Source organism: Pygocentrus nattereri, chromosome 12 (genome assembly GCF_015220715.1).
Source record: "Pygocentrus nattereri isolate fPygNat1 chromosome 12, fPygNat1.pri, whole genome shotgun sequence".
In the NCBI taxonomy this organism is placed as follows: domain Eukaryota; kingdom Metazoa; phylum Chordata; class Actinopteri; order Characiformes; family Serrasalmidae; genus Pygocentrus; species Pygocentrus nattereri.
In genome coordinates this window covers 19,501,863-19,519,428 of record NC_051222.1, presented here as the reverse complement: position 1 = coordinate 19,519,428, position 17,566 = coordinate 19,501,863, and the positions used below count along the sequence as shown (strand labels likewise).

At 38.2% G+C, this 17,566-nt stretch overlaps 2 protein-coding genes across 2 annotated transcripts; both read right to left on the bottom strand.

Moving 5' to 3' along the window:
- Positions 1–4,112: 4,112 nt before the first annotated feature.
- LOC108434697 (toll-like receptor 13) lies at positions 4,113–7,727 on the bottom strand. Its single transcript, XM_017710027.2, has 2 exons — positions 7,622–7,727; positions 4,113–7,362 (listed from the first exon to the last, which is right to left on the bottom strand). Exon 2 carries the CDS (start codon positions 7,235–7,237, stop codon positions 4,400–4,402), a length of 2,838 nt encoding a protein of 945 aa, XP_017565516.1. The 5' UTR covers positions 7,238–7,362; positions 7,622–7,727; the 3' UTR covers positions 4,113–4,399.
- A 1,863-nt stretch (positions 7,728–9,590) lies between these two features.
- On the bottom strand, positions 9,591–16,700 carry LOC108434696 (toll-like receptor 13). The gene is made up of 2 exons (XM_037543715.1): positions 16,649–16,700; positions 9,591–14,124 (listed from the first exon to the last, which is right to left on the bottom strand). Exon 2 carries the CDS (start codon positions 14,073–14,075, stop codon positions 11,238–11,240), a length of 2,838 nt encoding a protein of 945 aa, XP_037399612.1. The 5' UTR covers positions 14,076–14,124; positions 16,649–16,700; the 3' UTR covers positions 9,591–11,237.
- Positions 16,701–17,566: the final 866 nt, after the last annotated feature.

The following is a 17,566-nucleotide window of genomic DNA, read 5'->3' as shown; positions in this document are numbered from 1 at the left end:
GCACTGATAATCAATTTAAGAAAGCATCACATTCCATAACGTGATTGTGCTGATCAACTGTCAAACAAATGTAGGCAATAACTGGTGTTAATAACTAAGTCCAAGTTTTCATTATTGTAAAACAACAGGGATTTCTGTGAGAATCTCAGGAGCTTTGAAAGAGCTATATTTTCAACACTATGTGATTATTAAACAGTATAATGAGTCATGCCATGGCTTCATGTAACAGGACAGAATGGGTCTGTTGCTTGTGTATCAGAGCTTTGAGGCTTTAATAGTAAAAAGACAAGCTAAACACTTAGTCAAAAACCAGGCTATGCAGCATGACATCTAACAGGGACATCTACAGAGGGCCAATGCTAAGATCAAAAACCAGTAAGCAAAAAAAAAAAAAGACAACAAACCTAAACCAGAAACAGAGTCAAATATACAAAATAAGGTAGAATACACAGGAAATGACAACAACAACAAACCCACTTATTATGATTTGGTGAATTAGGCAATACTACAGAACGTGGGCAGGGAAACAAACAGTGTTTATAGGGAAGTTGGGATCAAGTATAGGTGTAACAGATCAATACTCAGGTGATGATCTTACTAAAGGTTTGTGATTGGAGGATGGCCGTAGGAAGTCATGGCATGTTACATGCTAGTGACAGATTTTCAAATCTTTACACAGATAATAATAGCAGTCATTTTTTTGCTCCCCTTCTGAAAAAAAAATTGTTAGTTATACTGTATGTCTTGATAAGCATTGTTGCAATATGCTGTGAATTAACTTTAATTTATGTTTATATTGCCTATGAGCCCTTGCCATGCCCCACATGTCTGTGTTCCAGCCTACTAACGTCATACAACAACCCATGAATCTATGATTACTGTATGCCAGGAGAGTTTGTTCCAAAGCCAAGCTGAGTACAGCTGACCTAAAAATGTCAGAAACCAAGGCTCAGTCACCCTAACTTTTGACAGTGAAATTGCAACAAAAAATGATTTCCTAGTTGAAAATCTGTTTTTTCAGTCAGTTACTAATTTTGTCCACTGTGCTTTTGCAAACTTCTCAGAGTAGGTAAATAGAGTGGATATGAGGGCAGAATTAAAATGGGCCATTTGCCAGGTTTAATTTGTAAAAAAGAATATCAGGCTATGTGAGTCAACAGTAGGAGAGATGTGACATGTAGAGGACAGATGGTACTGAAGGAATAATTGCAACGCTAAGCACTTCAAAAGGTCCAATACAGTGATACTTGAGTTTACCACAACATCCTACAATATGCAAGGTTGAGAACCTGTGCAGTAAGCAGATGAATTATTGAGTTCTGTGTTACTTGTGCCCATGGCAAATAAGATGCCTACTCATCCTGTTCATCCTGGTAATACAGTCACAGACAGTTAACCAGACTTCTAGTTCACTCACTCACTCTGATGACCATTAGATTGAGGGGAAATTGGGCCACACAAGAGAGAAACATTAATCACCAACCTCTCCATGAACTCTCTCCACACTTATAATGAACTGGGGGATCTCTATCCGACACAATGTCTTCAGGTTTTCTGAACACAAACAAAAACCCCCAAACATGCTCAAACATAGTCAAAAGCAGACAGCAGGGAAAGTATGGGACCAACCAGATTTGTAGTATATGTTCTCCATGGTAAGGATGGGTGTATTGCCCTAGGACAGCGGTAATTCAGAGACAAAGCCCAAAGCAATTTGACCAAGGCCGATAACATATAGGTAATGGCTACAATTACCCTGCAGGGTTCACAGAATGACATAAACTGGTGAACATTAGTAGACATACTTCCCCTGCAATACTGAAGGAATAGCAATTACTTTACATCGTTTTTTTCAGGAAATCATTTTTTACATCCTTTTCTGCTAAGGGTTTCTGAGGTACTTTAAGCTCCTGTGATCAGTGAGGACTGAATAAGTGTGTTTAGCTCCCTCCAAGCAATGTATTCTTATCCAAGAAGTTTTGGTTAAGCAAGGTAAATCAAGACTATTCAGTGTGGTCAGTCATTCTTCGCTAGGCTAGTTGAGTGCCATGGCGCAAAATGAATACTGAGACTCTCATTGGTTGCACCACAGGCGAGCTAAGTGCATTTCAAATTCATGGTTGTTTTTAGGAACTCTTAGTTTTGCTCTTTTTCTTAACTTCCAGTTTCACCCCTACAGGAAACCAAAGAGTTTCCAGAAGCTTCTGAGGCAGACCACATGGTAGTGGAAGAGGTTAGGTTTCCAGTGGTCAGGCAACCGTCTCACATGGCCTCAAAGCCTGCAGGTAGGGTTGATAAGCATTTAGAAGTAACGGGGTAATGGGGAGCCAGCAGAAATGAGTGAAGCTGCTGGTGCAGAGGTTGGTGAGCCAGAGTCAGGGTCCAAGTCTGACTGTGCTTACTCTGCTTAACATGCTGTTAATATGCCTCTACCAACTCCCAAGACTAACCAAAAGGGCCAGTATGTGGGCACGTTCCCTTCCCAAGAAGTTGTTAGTGGCGTGTCAATCAGCCTAGTATTGTTTTATCAAGTGGTTGCAAGCCTGGGAGCAGTGTTTCTTAGAGAGGCAGTGTAAGAAGTGTGTACTAGGTAGTAGGTCACCAATGACACTGATGCTGACTGTAGCAGGGGAGAAGTAGCTGCGTTGTCAGCTCTCTGCGTTTATAAGAGCTGTTTCCTCCCTGGCCGGGGGAGACCGAGGCTGCAGCGTTTAAAGAATCTGAGGACACAAACTAAAGAAGTGGCCATGGCTGAATAACATGAGCTTTTTACAGTGAACTCGAACACATTCTGGGTGATGAGTCCAGCTGTCAACCACTGGAACTTCATAATCGCTCCTATGATACTGGCGAAGACAACACTAAAAGCTCCAGCAGTGACGGGCTGGACGTCATGACTGTTTACCTCCGCCTCGTGAAGTATTGTTCTTTTGCGTATGTGGTCGGTTTAGGAGCCAGATCTGTTCAGATTGATGTCATATACAGGTCACATTTAAATGATAATGTGAACAGCCAAACAAAAAAATCTGATTTGGTGAGAAAATCAGATCTGGGCCACTTTTACCTGCTGTGTAAATGTAGCCAATGTGGCTTTTGCACATTTAACTTGTTAAAATGTGTTATGTGAAACAAGTGTGATGTAAAACAAATGTGATCTCTTTAGAAAAGTCACATGTAAAGTTGCAAAAACTATTTTTGACATGAAAATCATCTGACATTTTGTAAGGGATCACGTGTGAAAATGTGTTCTGGTTTAAAATTGTTCACATATACCTTTTTGTGACACATGAACACATTCACATCTATTTACACATTTGATTTTTGCATACTTCTCTTAAACACAAAATCGCTGTCACGACTGCCTTGAACACTTAAAACACAATACTGATTGCAAGAACAATCCTGATGTTTTTTAACAGGCTCCAGGTTCAGGATGGAGTAGTTTTTGAACTGTGCACATGTGTTTGGTCATTGGTTGGTTAGTCTAATGGTGAAGTTACTCATCCTGATGTAAGAGAGCAGAATTGAAACCCAACACAGGGAAATTAAGCTTCTTATGGTTTGTGCCAGCAATGTAATGATGTCTTTCTGGTGCTGTGGGTTCTATGAGCTCACTGGATCTTTTCTGCCATTGCTGCTCTATTGATGTGTTTATTACAGAAACTCATATTGCAGTAACAATAAAAATATGATTTGTTATTACAGACCCAGTATCTACTGCCAAGATGGAGAAGTTGTAGTTAGCATTAAAGCCTGGTATGACTGTTCTGTTGTTGCTGACTAAAAAAAACAGCTAAAAAAAAAACAACAAAATGAAACAAACCAAAAAAAATATTGTGGGTTTTCAGATAAAGGTAAAAAAAATAGCTGTCTAAGCTTTTGCTGTGTGAGTCATATGACAGAGCATTGTCACAGTGAACACTTTTCAACCCCAAACATGGTCAGGGCCCAAAAGTTTGCCTGTTTGCATTGAAGTCTGTAGTTATTTAAAAATAAGTATTAATATTGAATAAGTCTGGGATTTTAAGGGGTTAACCTGGTTTGAGTCATATGTACAATACAATAAAGATAACATGAACACGGGCCAAAAATACCAGCATGGAGAACAATGATCAAGTCTGGGATGTTTATTCTTTCAATCAATAAACAAATCAGCAGTATAAGTATTGCTTTTGAAAAAAAAATATATTTACAAACATAAATCATGCTTTGAGGTTATTAGTAACAAAATCAAATGTACTTGAACATGTTAACTAGTTTTACAATTCCCACAGACATTGACTGTGTACGTCTTCATACATTTGATTTATAACAGGAAAATCCAGGCAAAGCTTAATCAACTGATCTATAGAACATTGGCATTCTCACATCTTTCTTAATCGAGAATAGGGCTTTCTTCTTAAGAATTCTCTTTGGCCTCCAGAGCAACATCCAGGTTCTGCCAGAAGACCTGAATGTCCTCTCCTGGTTTAGGCCAGGTAAGGTAGGTACGCTTCTTGATTAGGCTCCTCATCCTGTAATATGGAGACAGCTGATGGGGTGGAATTTCCTCCAGGAACACCAGGATGAGAACGTCTTTCTTCTCGTCAAAGAGTCGGAAACTGGCCACCTGGATTTCTCTAGAACACCACTCACTCTCCAGGTAGTGGCGACTGATCACACAGATTGTCTTCCGGCTGCTATAGATCCCATCCACAATGTTATCCATGATGGGTTTACCTGGCTGGAAGTCTCTGTGGTGCAAACACAACCTCCAGCCCTGCTCTCCCTCCAGTTTTGGTAACAGCTGCTTCATAACCCACAGTTCATCGTGGGTATTATAGGATATGAAAGCATCATACTGGAAGCTTTGGATGGTTTGTTTTTTCTGCTGTTTTTTGTCATAAAGAAAAGCCAGGAACAGATAGTAGGTGTAGACAACCTGCCACTTCAAGAAATGGTAGAGGAAAGAACTGAGCAGGGTCAGAAGAACAAAAGATGTGGTGCAGACAAAACATAACAGTCCCACATCAACAACGCATGAGTCTTTGTCAAGATCTATAAGCAGATTTCCTCTAAAATTTGGTGGGTAGTTGCACTTCAACGCGTCAACTTTTAAAACTTGTGTGTTGTTGTTACTGACTGCCCAGTCAATGAACCAGGCGTTATCACAGTCACATGAAAATTCATTTCCTTGGAGATCCAGAAAGAACAACCCTGAAAGGGTCTCAATCAGAGTCTCATTGATGACCGCTATTGAATTTTTTCTGATCAATAAAACTTGTATTTCATTGAGATTTGCTTCAATAAGGAAATCCAGTGATTGAATCCCTGACTGAATCATGGTGAGACTGCTGAGTTTTTTAAGTGGCATGAATATGTCAGGGGAGATTGTTGTTAAATAATTTTTGCTGAGGTCCAATATCCACAGGTCAGGGGTGTAAGTAAAGGTGTCAGGATGCAGAGAGTTTAAATTGAGATTTCCTGCCCAGAATATTTTTAAAGATGTCAATCCTTCCAAAAAATTTGAGGGAATGTTCTTCATTCCATCTTTGCCCTGGCTGAAAATGTTAAGAACATGTAAAGACTTCAGATTTTTAAAGGGTGGCTCACTGAGGCTGTCCTGGCTTGAGTACCATATGAAATTATTATTTAAAATCAGTTGCTTAAGATTTGTGAGTCCTGAAAAAACAGAAGCACTTATTGAAGTCTGCGTGATCTTGTTTGATTGGACATCCAACAAAATCAAATTCTGTAATCCCTCAAATGCACCTACTTCTATGAATTTTATTTGATTGTCTTGTAAGCGCAAATATGTGAGATTCCTTAAATACTCAAACACACCTTTGTGAATAGTATTTAGTTTGCTATTGGACAAGTCCAAATACTTCAAATTTTTAAGTCCATTACTGAAATATCCTTTCAGTGTAAACAGTCTACCCGATCCCATAATGAGTGCCTTCAAATTATGAAGGTCTTGAAAAGCACAATGTTCCACAGAGGACAAATGATTCCTGTAAATATGAACCATCATTAATCGTGTTAGATTGGTAAAATCTGAGCAGGTTAGAGTAGTTATGGAATTGTAGCTGAGATCTAGGACCTCCAAGCTGGAAAGGTTTCTAATGGCAATGGGAACATTACTCAACTTATTATGGGAAAGACTCAGAGTATTAAGTTTAGTCATTGATTTAAATGCTAGTGCTGTTATTTCAGTGAGATCGTTTTCAGCCAAGTCCAGCACTCTCAAATTTGAGCAGTTTCTCAGTTCGTTTTCAGATATGGAGTTGATGTTGTTTGATTCCAAACGTAGGGTCGTCAGTGAGTTAATCAGGCAAGCTTCCTTAGCAAGTGATTTTGCTTTCTGCTCTCCCAAGTAGTACAGTCTGAGATTAGATAGCGTCAAGTTAAAGGTTTGCAGCATTATCTTCATCTCCCTTAACCCTGTTTGTATTCCACTCAAGTTGAGTCTGTCAACATTTCTGAAGTAGTTTTTGTCCTGCACGTCCCACTTCACACTGACTTTATTGAATGCCAGGTCTAATGTTTCCAGGTGAGGAAAAATATCGGCTGTGATCCTGAATGACTGCAAAGGATTGTGGGAGAGATCTAGGACTTGCAGTCGCAAGGACGCATTTGAAGCCTGGCATGTTTCAAAGGAGGAAAATCCATTTTTCCCAATATGCAGCTCCTGAATACGGGGCATCTGAAAAACAGGTTGTGCTTTGTGTATGTATTGTAGATGATTTCCTGACAAATTCAACATTACCAGGCGGATTAGAGGAACAAAAGCAGATGAACTGATATCTGAAATGTGATTTTCATTCAGTCGAAGCTCAGTGAGATTAAACAGATCCTGGAAGAATCCTCCTGAGATGGTTGTGAGTCTGTTGTAGGCAAGATTCAGTTCCTGTAAGGCAGCTAAACCTCTGAAAGCCCCGTCCTCCACATCTTCGATCATGTTGTTACTGACATTTAAGTTGTGAAGATTGGTTAAGTCTCCCAAATCGTTCCTCTTTATCACTGATATTTTATTGTAGGAAATGTCCAGCACCCTCGCTTTGCATGGTATGCTTTCAGGTACAGCACGTAGCTGCCTTTTGTAGCAGAGCACTTTCATAGATGTGGAGTTTAAAGAGCCTTTGACCGTGCAGTCCTTCAGTGAATATCCATCCATAAGATTGAGAAGTACAGAGCAGGACAGCACCAAGAGAAAGAAGGCAGATTCCATTGAACTTATAATTTTTAAATTCAGCATGATCTTCAGGTTTGTAGTGATTTAAATAAAAAAACTGAAGCTTTTGTTGCACAAGCAAAAGTAGCGTAAACAAGACTGACACAGCATTTATCAGAACGTGTCTTTTGTCCTGTACCTCAGCAGTCCTACAAAATCAGCATGAAAAAAATTATTTTACTATTATGAACAGTTCAAATGTCAAGTGCTGAAGTTAACAATTAATGTTTAGCATATTATAACACATTGCATTTTACACAAGTTAAAAAGTTGTACTGTTTGAGGAAATGTTCTTCTCCCTGAAAAATTATCGTCCTTTTTCAGAACAATGCTATTCATATTGTTTTCCCTTAAAAATGATTCGCTGCATTAAAAAACTGGAGAGTTGAAATGTTAAACCCTGCTTACCGTTTGAAGTGTGCAAAAGAGTAAGACAGAGATCCTGTTCTAAAAACACATCTGAAAATTTAGTCCAGCAGTCTGTTATTGTTAACTCAATGAACTGTAGTATCTTGTATAAGGAAATGAAGCTGTGAGGTTAATTTTATGCACCGACAAGAATGTCTTAAGGAAATGAAACCTAAAAGACAATCCCGCCAACTTCTAAAATTTCTAGATAATTCAGTCCTTGAGAAGTCAAAAGTTATTGAGAGTGGTTTGTATCACCACCACTGTGACCAATTCTGAACCTGTACATTTCTTTAGGATGGAGCATTTAACACCAAAGCACACCTTAACCAGTTAATTATGTGAATAGAAAATGGATGGAGTTCCCCTTTAAGGGTATGGTGGGCCTTTTTGTACATGCATAGACCATAAGTCTATTATGTGCTTTTAAAAAATGTATCTTTCCGTTCTTAATAATTGTTATTTTAAGAAATGCAACCCAGGATGGCTGAACAAAACGTGTCTTTACGTGAAGTCTTATGAAGGTCAGTTGAATTCTAAAGAGAGGAAGCACAGCTCTGGACACGTGGACACATTAAATGCCAGGGCAGCTGACAAAGAATATCCTATTCTTTTTTGTAGGCTCTTGTTTGGTGATGGGTCATGGCACATGTCTTTGGTCAAGGCGTGTAAATAATGTGAAAGTCTGAACTTACTTCTGGAAGAAGCAAGTCTCTCCTGACATCAGACACTTTCACCCAGGAGGGGGTGTGTTATTCTTCTAAATGAATTCCAGCGAGACTCAGCTCAGCCTCGTCTCAAGAATAGAGCTTATGAGTCGGCTCAGGTTCTATGAGATTCATTACTCTCTACAGGTGCTCAGTACAGGTGATTTCTCTTGTAACTTCGACCTCTCCCGCATGCACTCATCATCCCGGCACTTGATATCCCACCAACAAAACATAAATATATTTAAGATAGCATCATATTCCATAATGTGATTATTATAATCATCAGTCAAACATGTTAGCAATAAGGGGTGTTTATAACTTTCCACTAGTTTCCTTAGTATAATAAGTCTGAGGAGCTTTGAAATTATTAAACAGTGTAATTATTCATGCCATGGCTTTACATGCTGGTGATAGCTTTTAATTTGAAATTTAATTTATGTTTATATTGTCCTTTTTCCTTTGAACCCCTTCTACCCATAACGTCTGTGCTCAAAAATATGCTACAAACAATGTATCTATGACTGCTGCATCATGTCAGAAGAGTTTGTTTCAGAGCAAAGCAGTATAATTGACCTTAACATATGACAAGCTAAACATAAAGGCCCAGTCACACTGGCTTTCATCAGTGAAACTGGAACAAAAAATGAGCTGAAAACCACAATTCCATAAAACACTGTTTTACTGAAAGGGAAGGACCAAACACGAAGGAGACAAAACAGGTTCAGGGGGATGTTTCTGTGATCAATGAGAACTGAGAAAGGGTGTTAGCTTGCTGCAACCAATGGTTCCATTCTTCTACAGCTGGGTGTCAAAGTTAGCCACTAAAAGGGCCATATAAAAAAAATCTCAAATCTGCGAACTCAAATAGAGAACACCTATATTTTTAGATCATTTTAAATAACATTTTGCTATAACCTGAACTAGCAACGGTTTATTCAAAATATGCCAAAATATTGGCAGCAAAATAGTACTTGCAGTAGACCTTGAAATACATATATATTTCCAAAAGTATTCACTCACTCATCCAAATCATTGAATTCAGGTGTTCCAATCACTTCCATGGCCACAGGTGTATAAAATCAAGGACCTAGGCCTGCAGACTGCTTCTACAAAAAACATTTATGAAAGAATGGGTCGCTCTCAGGAGGATTTCAGTGAATTCCAGCATGATAGGATGCCATGTGTGCAACAAGTGCAGTCATGAAATTTCCTTGCTTCTGAATATTCCAGTCAACTGTCAGTGTCCAAGCAGACGCATATGCGGAGATAAGCAACTTTTATTCAGGGCAAATCCAGGGTCGTAGTCGAGACAGTCCAGGTTCAGATATCCAACACGAAGCACACGAGAATCAGACATGACAAAATTTCAAAACAGTCAAACAAATCCAATAGAAGAACAGTACAAGCAAAGCACATCATACATTACAAACAACAAAGACCAGTGACAACTAGTGGCAAACATAGGGCTTAAATAATCACAGGGTAAATAAGGGAGAGGGGTGGAGTCATGAAACGAGGGGGCTGGACTAAAAACCAAAACAAAAACACAAGGCCTAAACCAAAACACAACAGGAACACATGGACAGGACTGGGAGGGGCCAATCGTGACACATACTATAAGCAAATGTATAGTGTAACATGTATGCCAAATTTACATTAATACATTCTTTCAATACTTCCAAGCATGATAATATATGAATATACACAATGCTGTGCAAAAGGTAGAGCCTAGATGAGAAAATTATATGTAAAGCTGTTTATCTGGGCAGCCACACAAACTAACTTAATCCAGCTTTAAAATTTTTAAGTAATTTCTCATGTTCTTAAGTACTTTCTCATGTTTTTAAGTAATTTCTCATGAATACTCAAGAATACTCTACTGTTTTGTTCCTTGTTATTTCTTGAACTGATATTTAGGGGGTCCAAGAGATTAATCAGGGGTCCCAGTCCTCCCCTTGGAAGTACCTGTCAGAGAGATTTAACTGAAAAGGGGGAGGTGGATTACGCACAGAAACAGCTTGCTGATGCTCGTCAAGAGATCCACTCCTGCCCTTTTACCAGATGACTGGCTACTCTTTCAATCAATGAAAAAAACCAGCAGTAAAAGTGCTGCTTGTGACAAAAATGTTTATTTACATTCATAAATCATGCTTATAGGCTAATAGTGACAAAAGCAAATGTGCTTGAACATGTTAACTGATTTGGAAATTTTTAATTAAACACTGACTGCATCCCATGACAGTTCATCTTCATACACAAACCTTCTTTTGATAAATAATAAATAATTATCATTAAAAGAAGAATATTTTTAATACATAAAAGAGCATTTAGATTAATTGTGAATTGGTCTTTTTTCACAAGCATTTCTAGTTTAATTTTACACAGGCTAGGAATGCGAAGTGTCACCACAATATTGTATGTGGCAGAACCTAGATCTTGCTTAGAGGAATAAAATGAAAGAAAAACTTCATATCAAACTGACAAGCTATTTACGAAACACATTAATAGTGATTAATTCACATGGAAACCATGGAGCCAACACAGTGAACAAGCCCGGGTTAATTCAATATCTTAGGGAATTCACTTTGTAGGAACCCCCTGAAGAAATCACACAGCAAACTGCTCAGATTTGCTTCATTTGCTTTAAAGTGGGAGAATGTTTTAAAACACTTTGCGTTGGTGCACATGAAAAATTAAGCAAATGATTTGCTTAAACAAGCATCAAAAGCTACTGATGATCTAGAATTTCAGCTGGCAGAATAAATGTTCTTCGATATGTTATGAGTTTTAATAAAAGTAAAACAATTCTCTAAATAGTTCATTCCCTTTTCACCACACAGCATCATAATGTTGTGTAGTACCTTGGCATTCTCACCTCTCTCCTAATCAAGTATAGGCCTTTCATCTTAAGAATCCTCTTTGGCCTCCAGAGCCGCATCAAGTTTCTGCCAGAAGACCTGAATGTCCTCTCCTGGTTTAGGCCAGGTAAGGTAGGTACGCTTCTTGATTAGGCTCCTCATCCTGTAATATGGAGACAGCTGATGTGGTGGAATTTCTTCCAGGAACACCAGGATGAGAACGTCTTTCTTCTCGTCAAAGAGTCGGAAACTGGCCACCTGGATTTCTCTAGAACACCAATCACTCTCCAGGTAGTGGTGACTGATCACACAGATTGTCTTCTGGCTGCTATAGATCCCATCCACAATGTTATCCATGATGGGTTTACCTGGCTGGAAGTCTCTGTGGTGCAAACACAACCTCCAGCCCTGCTCTCCCTCCAGTTTTGGTAACAGCTGCTTCATAACCCACAGTTCATCGTGGGTATTATAGGATATGAAAGCATCATACTGGAAGCTTTGGATGGTTTGTTTTTTCTGCTGTTTTTTGTCATAAAGAAAAGCCAGGAACAGATAGTAGGTGTAGACAACCTGCCACTTCAAGAAATGGTAGAGGAAAGAACTGAGCAGGGTCAGAAGAACAAAAGATGTGGTGCAGACAAAACATAACAGTCCCACATCAACAACACATGAGTCTTTGTCAAGATCTATAAGCAGATTTCCTCTAAAATTTGGTGGGTAGTTGCACTTCAACGCATCAACTTTTAAAACTTGTGTGTTGTTGTTACTGACTGCCCAGTCAATGAACCAGGCGTTATCACAGTCACATGAAAATTCATTTCCTTGGAGATCCAGAAAGAACAACCCTGAAAGGGTCTCAATCAGAGTCTCATTGATGACCGCTATTGAATTTTTTCTGATCAATAAAACTTGTATTTCATTGAGATTTGCTTCAATAAGGAAATCCAGTGATTGAATCCCTGACTGAATCATGGTGAGACTGCTGAGTTTTTTAAGTGGCATGAATATGTCAGGGGAGATTGTTGTTAAATAATTTTTGCTGAGGTCCAATATCCACAGATCAGGGGTGTAAGTAAAGGTGTCAGGATGCAGAGAGTTTAAATTGAGATTTCCAGCCCAGAATATTTTTAAAGATGTCAATCCTTCCAAAAAATTTGAGGGAATGTTCTTCATTCCATCATTGACCTGGCTGTAAATGGCTAGAATATATAAAGAATTCAGATTTTTAAAGGGTGGCTCACTGAGGCTGTCCTGGCTTGAGTACCATATGCAATTATTATTTAACATAAGTTCCTTAAGATTTGGGAGTCCTGAAAAAACAGAAGCACTTATTGAAGTCTGCGTGATCTTGTTTGATTGCAGATTTAGCAAATCGAGTTTCTGTAATCCTTGAAACGCTCCTGCCTCAATACTTTTTATTTGATTGTCTGGTAAATGCAAATGTATGAGGGACTGCAAATGTTTAAAATCAGCCCTGTTGATCATACCTAGTTTGTTTTGTGCTGATGACAAATACGTCAGGTTTTCGAGACCACTCATTAAATATCCTTTTAAAGTATACAGTGCATTTGAATCAGTAATAAGTGTCTTCAAATTATGAAGGTCTTGAAAAGCACAATGTTCCACAGAGGACAAATGATTCCTGTAAATATGAACCATCATTAATCGTGTTAGATTGGTAAAATCTGAGCAGGTTAGAGTAGTTATGGAATTGTAGCTGAGATCTAAGACCTCCAAGCTGGAAAGGTTTCTAATGGCAATGGGAACATTACTCAACTTATTATGGGAAAGACTCAGAGTATTAAGTTTAGTCATTGATTTAAATGCTAGTGCTGTTATTTCAGTGAGATCGTTTTCAGCCAAGTCCAGCACTCTCAAATTTGAGCAGTTTCTCAGTTCGTTTTCAGATATGGAGTTGATGTTGTTTGATTCCAAACGTAGGGTCGTCAGTGAGTTAATCAGGCAAGCTTCCTTAGCAAGTGATTTTGCTTTCTGCTCTCCCAAGTAGTACAGTCTGAGATTAGATAGCGTCAAGTTAAAGGTTTGCAGCATTATCTTCATCTCCCTTAACCCTGTTTGTATTCCACTCAAGTTGAGTCTGTCAACATTTCTGAAGTAGTTTTTGTCCTGCACGTCCCACTTCACACTGACTTTATTGAATGCCAGGTCTAATGTTTCCAGGTGAGGAAAAATATCGGCTGTGATCCTGAATGACTGCAAAGGATTGTGGGAGAGATCTAGGACTTGCAGTCGCAAGGACGCATTTGAAGCCTGGCATGTTTCAAAGGAGGAAAATCCATTTTTCCCAATATGCAGCTCCTGAATACGGGGCATCTGAAAAACAGGTTGTGCTTTGTGTATGTATTGTAGATGATTTCCTGACAAATTCAACATTACCAGGCGGATTAGAGGAACAAAAGCAGATGAACTGATATCTGAAATGTGATTTTCATTCAGTCGAAGCTCAGTGAGATTAAACAGATCCTGGAAGAATCCTCCTGAGATGGTTATGAGTCTGTTGTAGGCAAGATTCAGTTCCTGTAAGGCAGCTAAACCTCTGAAAGCCCCGTCCTCCACATCTTCGATCATGTTGTTACTGACATTTAAGTTGTGAAGATTGGTTAAGTCTCCCAAATCGTTCCTCTTTATCACGGATATTTTATTGTAGGAAATGTCCAGCACCCTCGCTTTGCATGGTATGCTTTCAGGTACAGCACGTAGCTGCCTTTTGTAGCAGAACACTTTCATAGATGTGGAGTTTAAAGAGCCTTTGACCGTGCAGTCCTTCAGTGAATATCCATCCATGAGATTGAGAAGTACAGAGCAGGACAGCACCAAGAGAAAGAAGGCAGATTCCATTGAAATTGGACATTTTAACTTCTCCATGGTCTGCAGGTTTATGCTGAAATAAAATTGAACCTATGTTTCAACAGTCCTATGAAAAGAAACATGAAAAAAAGTTTATTACTGTGAACATTTTTTCAGTGCCAACAGCTGCTCAAGCTAGCAATGTACATTCATTTTAATAAAACAAATATCAAAGGAAGGAGTGAAAAGTAAGAAATTATAGTAAATTTACTGCTTGTCCACATGTACGTGAGACTTCTTTATACATAGCTATTTCTAAGTGTTTTGGTCTTCTGTCCACATGTGAACTGTACTTTAGGTCAGTGAAAATGGACCTTTTGCAAAACCCCTTCTAGGGTGATGATATTCAGACCGGGAAAGCAGTTTTTGCCTTGTGTCAATAAAATTGTACGTTGTTTGTTTGTTTTCAAGAGCGTGCATAATTATCTCCTTTGACGATTTTTGTGCAATAGCTGATGTAGCCAAAATAGCGCTGGTCAGTACTTGTCACATGTTTACACATAAATGTACACTATATTTAGAAACAGAGGTGTCAGAATGCAGTCGTATCTATATCCAGCATTCTCATGACACAGACCACAGCGTTTTGGGAAAGACCTGGTTGGACCTCTAGTTTTGTGCGACAACTTGAAATGGCGAGAGAATTTATATTCATCACGAACATTGACACGCTGTTGTCATTGAAATGGTGACAACATGTTTTTCTGTTTTAACGTGGACAGAGATTTTTTTTAAAACCAGTGCTTGTGTGGATGAGACTTTTAAAAAATACTCATATACGCGTGGACTAGGCCTACTCCTATTTGAGATCATTTACAATAAAATACGTTCACTTTGCTACTTTAATTTAATAACGTTACAATTCTGAGCGTCTCAGCTCATAAACCACTTCAAACAAGCACAGCTCAATTTCTAAGATTCTGTTCTGAAAGCTAACTAAAGAACAGGGCCTTGAAAGCACTACAGAGGTGTCAAGTTTAGTGGAGACAGCTTTATCCAAACGGTCATCTTCATTCATTTTCAAATGAAAACAGCGTTTTTATCAGTTGTCAAATCTGCCTCCTGAAATCTGCTCAGTTCTCTGCTTTACAAATGCAACTTCAGCCTCAGAGAGTAACGTTAGCTGCATTGCAAGCTAATCATAGCTAAACAGGTATTGACTTTATTGGTTTCTTCTTACTGTTTTCTTATTATTTTAGATCAAATCATGGCTATTTATCAAGCTTAAGATCTGTAGCATATATTTTATTGTAAGTGTCTGTTAGCTGCTGCTTTAGTTAGCATTGGTGTCAACCAGTGCAGTTTACCTGAATAAAAATACCATCTTATCAGTCTTGGAGATAAACAGCTGTGTAAGGCTGTGAAAGGGGAAATCTGGTCTAGTACAGGTTCCCTTTAACCTTTTGACTGCGTTCTTTTTTAACAGTAATGCTAATCTGATCAGACTGTGGTGGAGTATGCTCTCTCTATGTTATACAGTCATCAGTCTCTCTCTCTCTCTCTCTCTCTCTCTCTCTCTCTCTATCTGTCTTTAACTATGTGAGAGGCTATTTAACAGTCAGAAAAAGAAAAAAATAATTGTGCATGAAGTTATTAGTATGATTACCAGAGGAATATAACTCAGTAAAGAAATTCAAAACTGGATAAAAAGCTGCTGTTGTTGCTACTGATTTTAATGGTAGAAAAACTTTACACGGTTAACAGTGAATTAGTAAAAGCTGTGAATACCGTGTTTACCATCTGTGGAGGTCAACATCTACGAGTTAATGTAAGCTAAAAGTCAGGAAGCTAATGGGGGCAAGACTGTCACTAAAAAGTACATTATAAATTGAGTAATCTACTCATTTTGACTCTAAATAGTTTTTTAAATATAAAATCAATTTAACAATAGAAGACTCTACAGCCTTTCGGGGACCCTGAACTATTTTATTGGAAACAGATAAACTACACTCAGGTTCTATATAGTACAAAAAAGTGTTCTTTGGCTTGCAACAGTAGTTGAACCCTTCCATCTACAACACATTCTCCATTAATCTGAAGAACCTGTTCACGATGCAAAGAACCGTTTAATCATGAAAATGGAGCTTTGAGAGCAGGATGCCTTATATAGTCATCCACAAATGCATGCAGTTCAGTGTAAACCTTGTTCCTCACACCGAACACAGAAAGATGTGCAAATGTGCAGAGCAGACTGTGATCGGCCTCAGCACTCAAAACTTTTTTTTCTCACTTTTTAGGTTATGATATACAAATCATAAACTACTTTTTACTCTTTACTTGTACTAAAATGATCAAATTATCACTACAGTAACAGTATTTTTATGTAAGAATCTCTACTGTTGTGTTACGCTTTCCACACCTGACAAATATAAATGTACACAATGTTTTTACGTTATTGTATATGACTATATTACACGCAAGTTGTAATTTCTATTGAATATTCTCAAAAAAGCATATCTTACACCCCCAATAAACCAATACATTACAGACGAATTATTTATATACTTTTCCCCTAAAACCCACATGGATTACGTAACAGGTCTTTAACTTTATGTTTAATGAAAGATTGAAGTCTTATTTTAAAAGCATACCTGTTCATTTCTTTGTCCATTATACATTCAGCATGTCACGTATTCTACACTAGCTTGAAAATAAGGAAGTGTAGCTGTGTGGTTTATTTGACATCGTGGAGCGCTTGTCAGAGGGAAATGAAACTGAGGGTGGATCTCAAATCTCGAAGTGTTCATTCTTGTTCTTGTTCCTTGCAGGAATGACTAAGCATGTTGGACAAATGAGATGTTACTTCCACCATCTACTCGGCTTAAAGGACCTGCCAATAAACACTTTCATACTTTCTTGTTATCAACTGACATTTTATTTAAGCTTGCTTTACTGAAATGCATGCACATGAAGAATTTCATCAACTTTCATCAACCTTTAATTTAATTCTCTGATTAACTGTGATCATCCAATAAAAAGGTAGAGGGGGCAGAGAAACTGTATCATAAACCTATAAATAAAAATAAAAGATAAAAAAAAGACGTAAAGATGAGCTTTGAGATCTACTCTAAGCTACTGATGTCAAACTGTAGACATTTGCACACCCCTTATTTGTGACGTATTCTGTTTAAATGTTAACTAACTAACACTTTCATAGTCCTCTAAATTCCTTATCTACAGTGTTGCTCTAGATTTGATTATTGCAGGGTGTTGTTGCAAGCATAGTTCTACTACTCATCTGGTGTTTGTTTTATCTTTGCTCATTTTTATTGCTTGAAATTTCAACATTTATATTTGTGGTTGTAATGTGATTTTATCTGCCTACTGTGAGCTAAATTTAAACAGGCCAGAGCAGGCTTTTTTATTTAAATGACAATTCAATCTGTGCAAGTAGTTGATGTTTGAGTGGATATGTCTGCAGAGATTTGTTGTGAGATCATTCACATGCATAAGATGGGAGAATATCAAAGGCAAATTACTTTGTAGTAAAAAACTGGATTTTCTGAAAC

Coding starts and splice junctions, on each gene's coding strand:
- LOC108434696 (XM_037543715.1), bottom strand. CDS start 14,075: ATGGAGAAGTTAAAATGTCCAATTTCAATGGAATCTGCCTTCTTTCTC.
- LOC108434697 (XM_017710027.2), bottom strand. CDS start 7,237: ATGCTGAATTTAAAAATTATAAGTTCAATGGAATCTGCCTTCTTTCTC.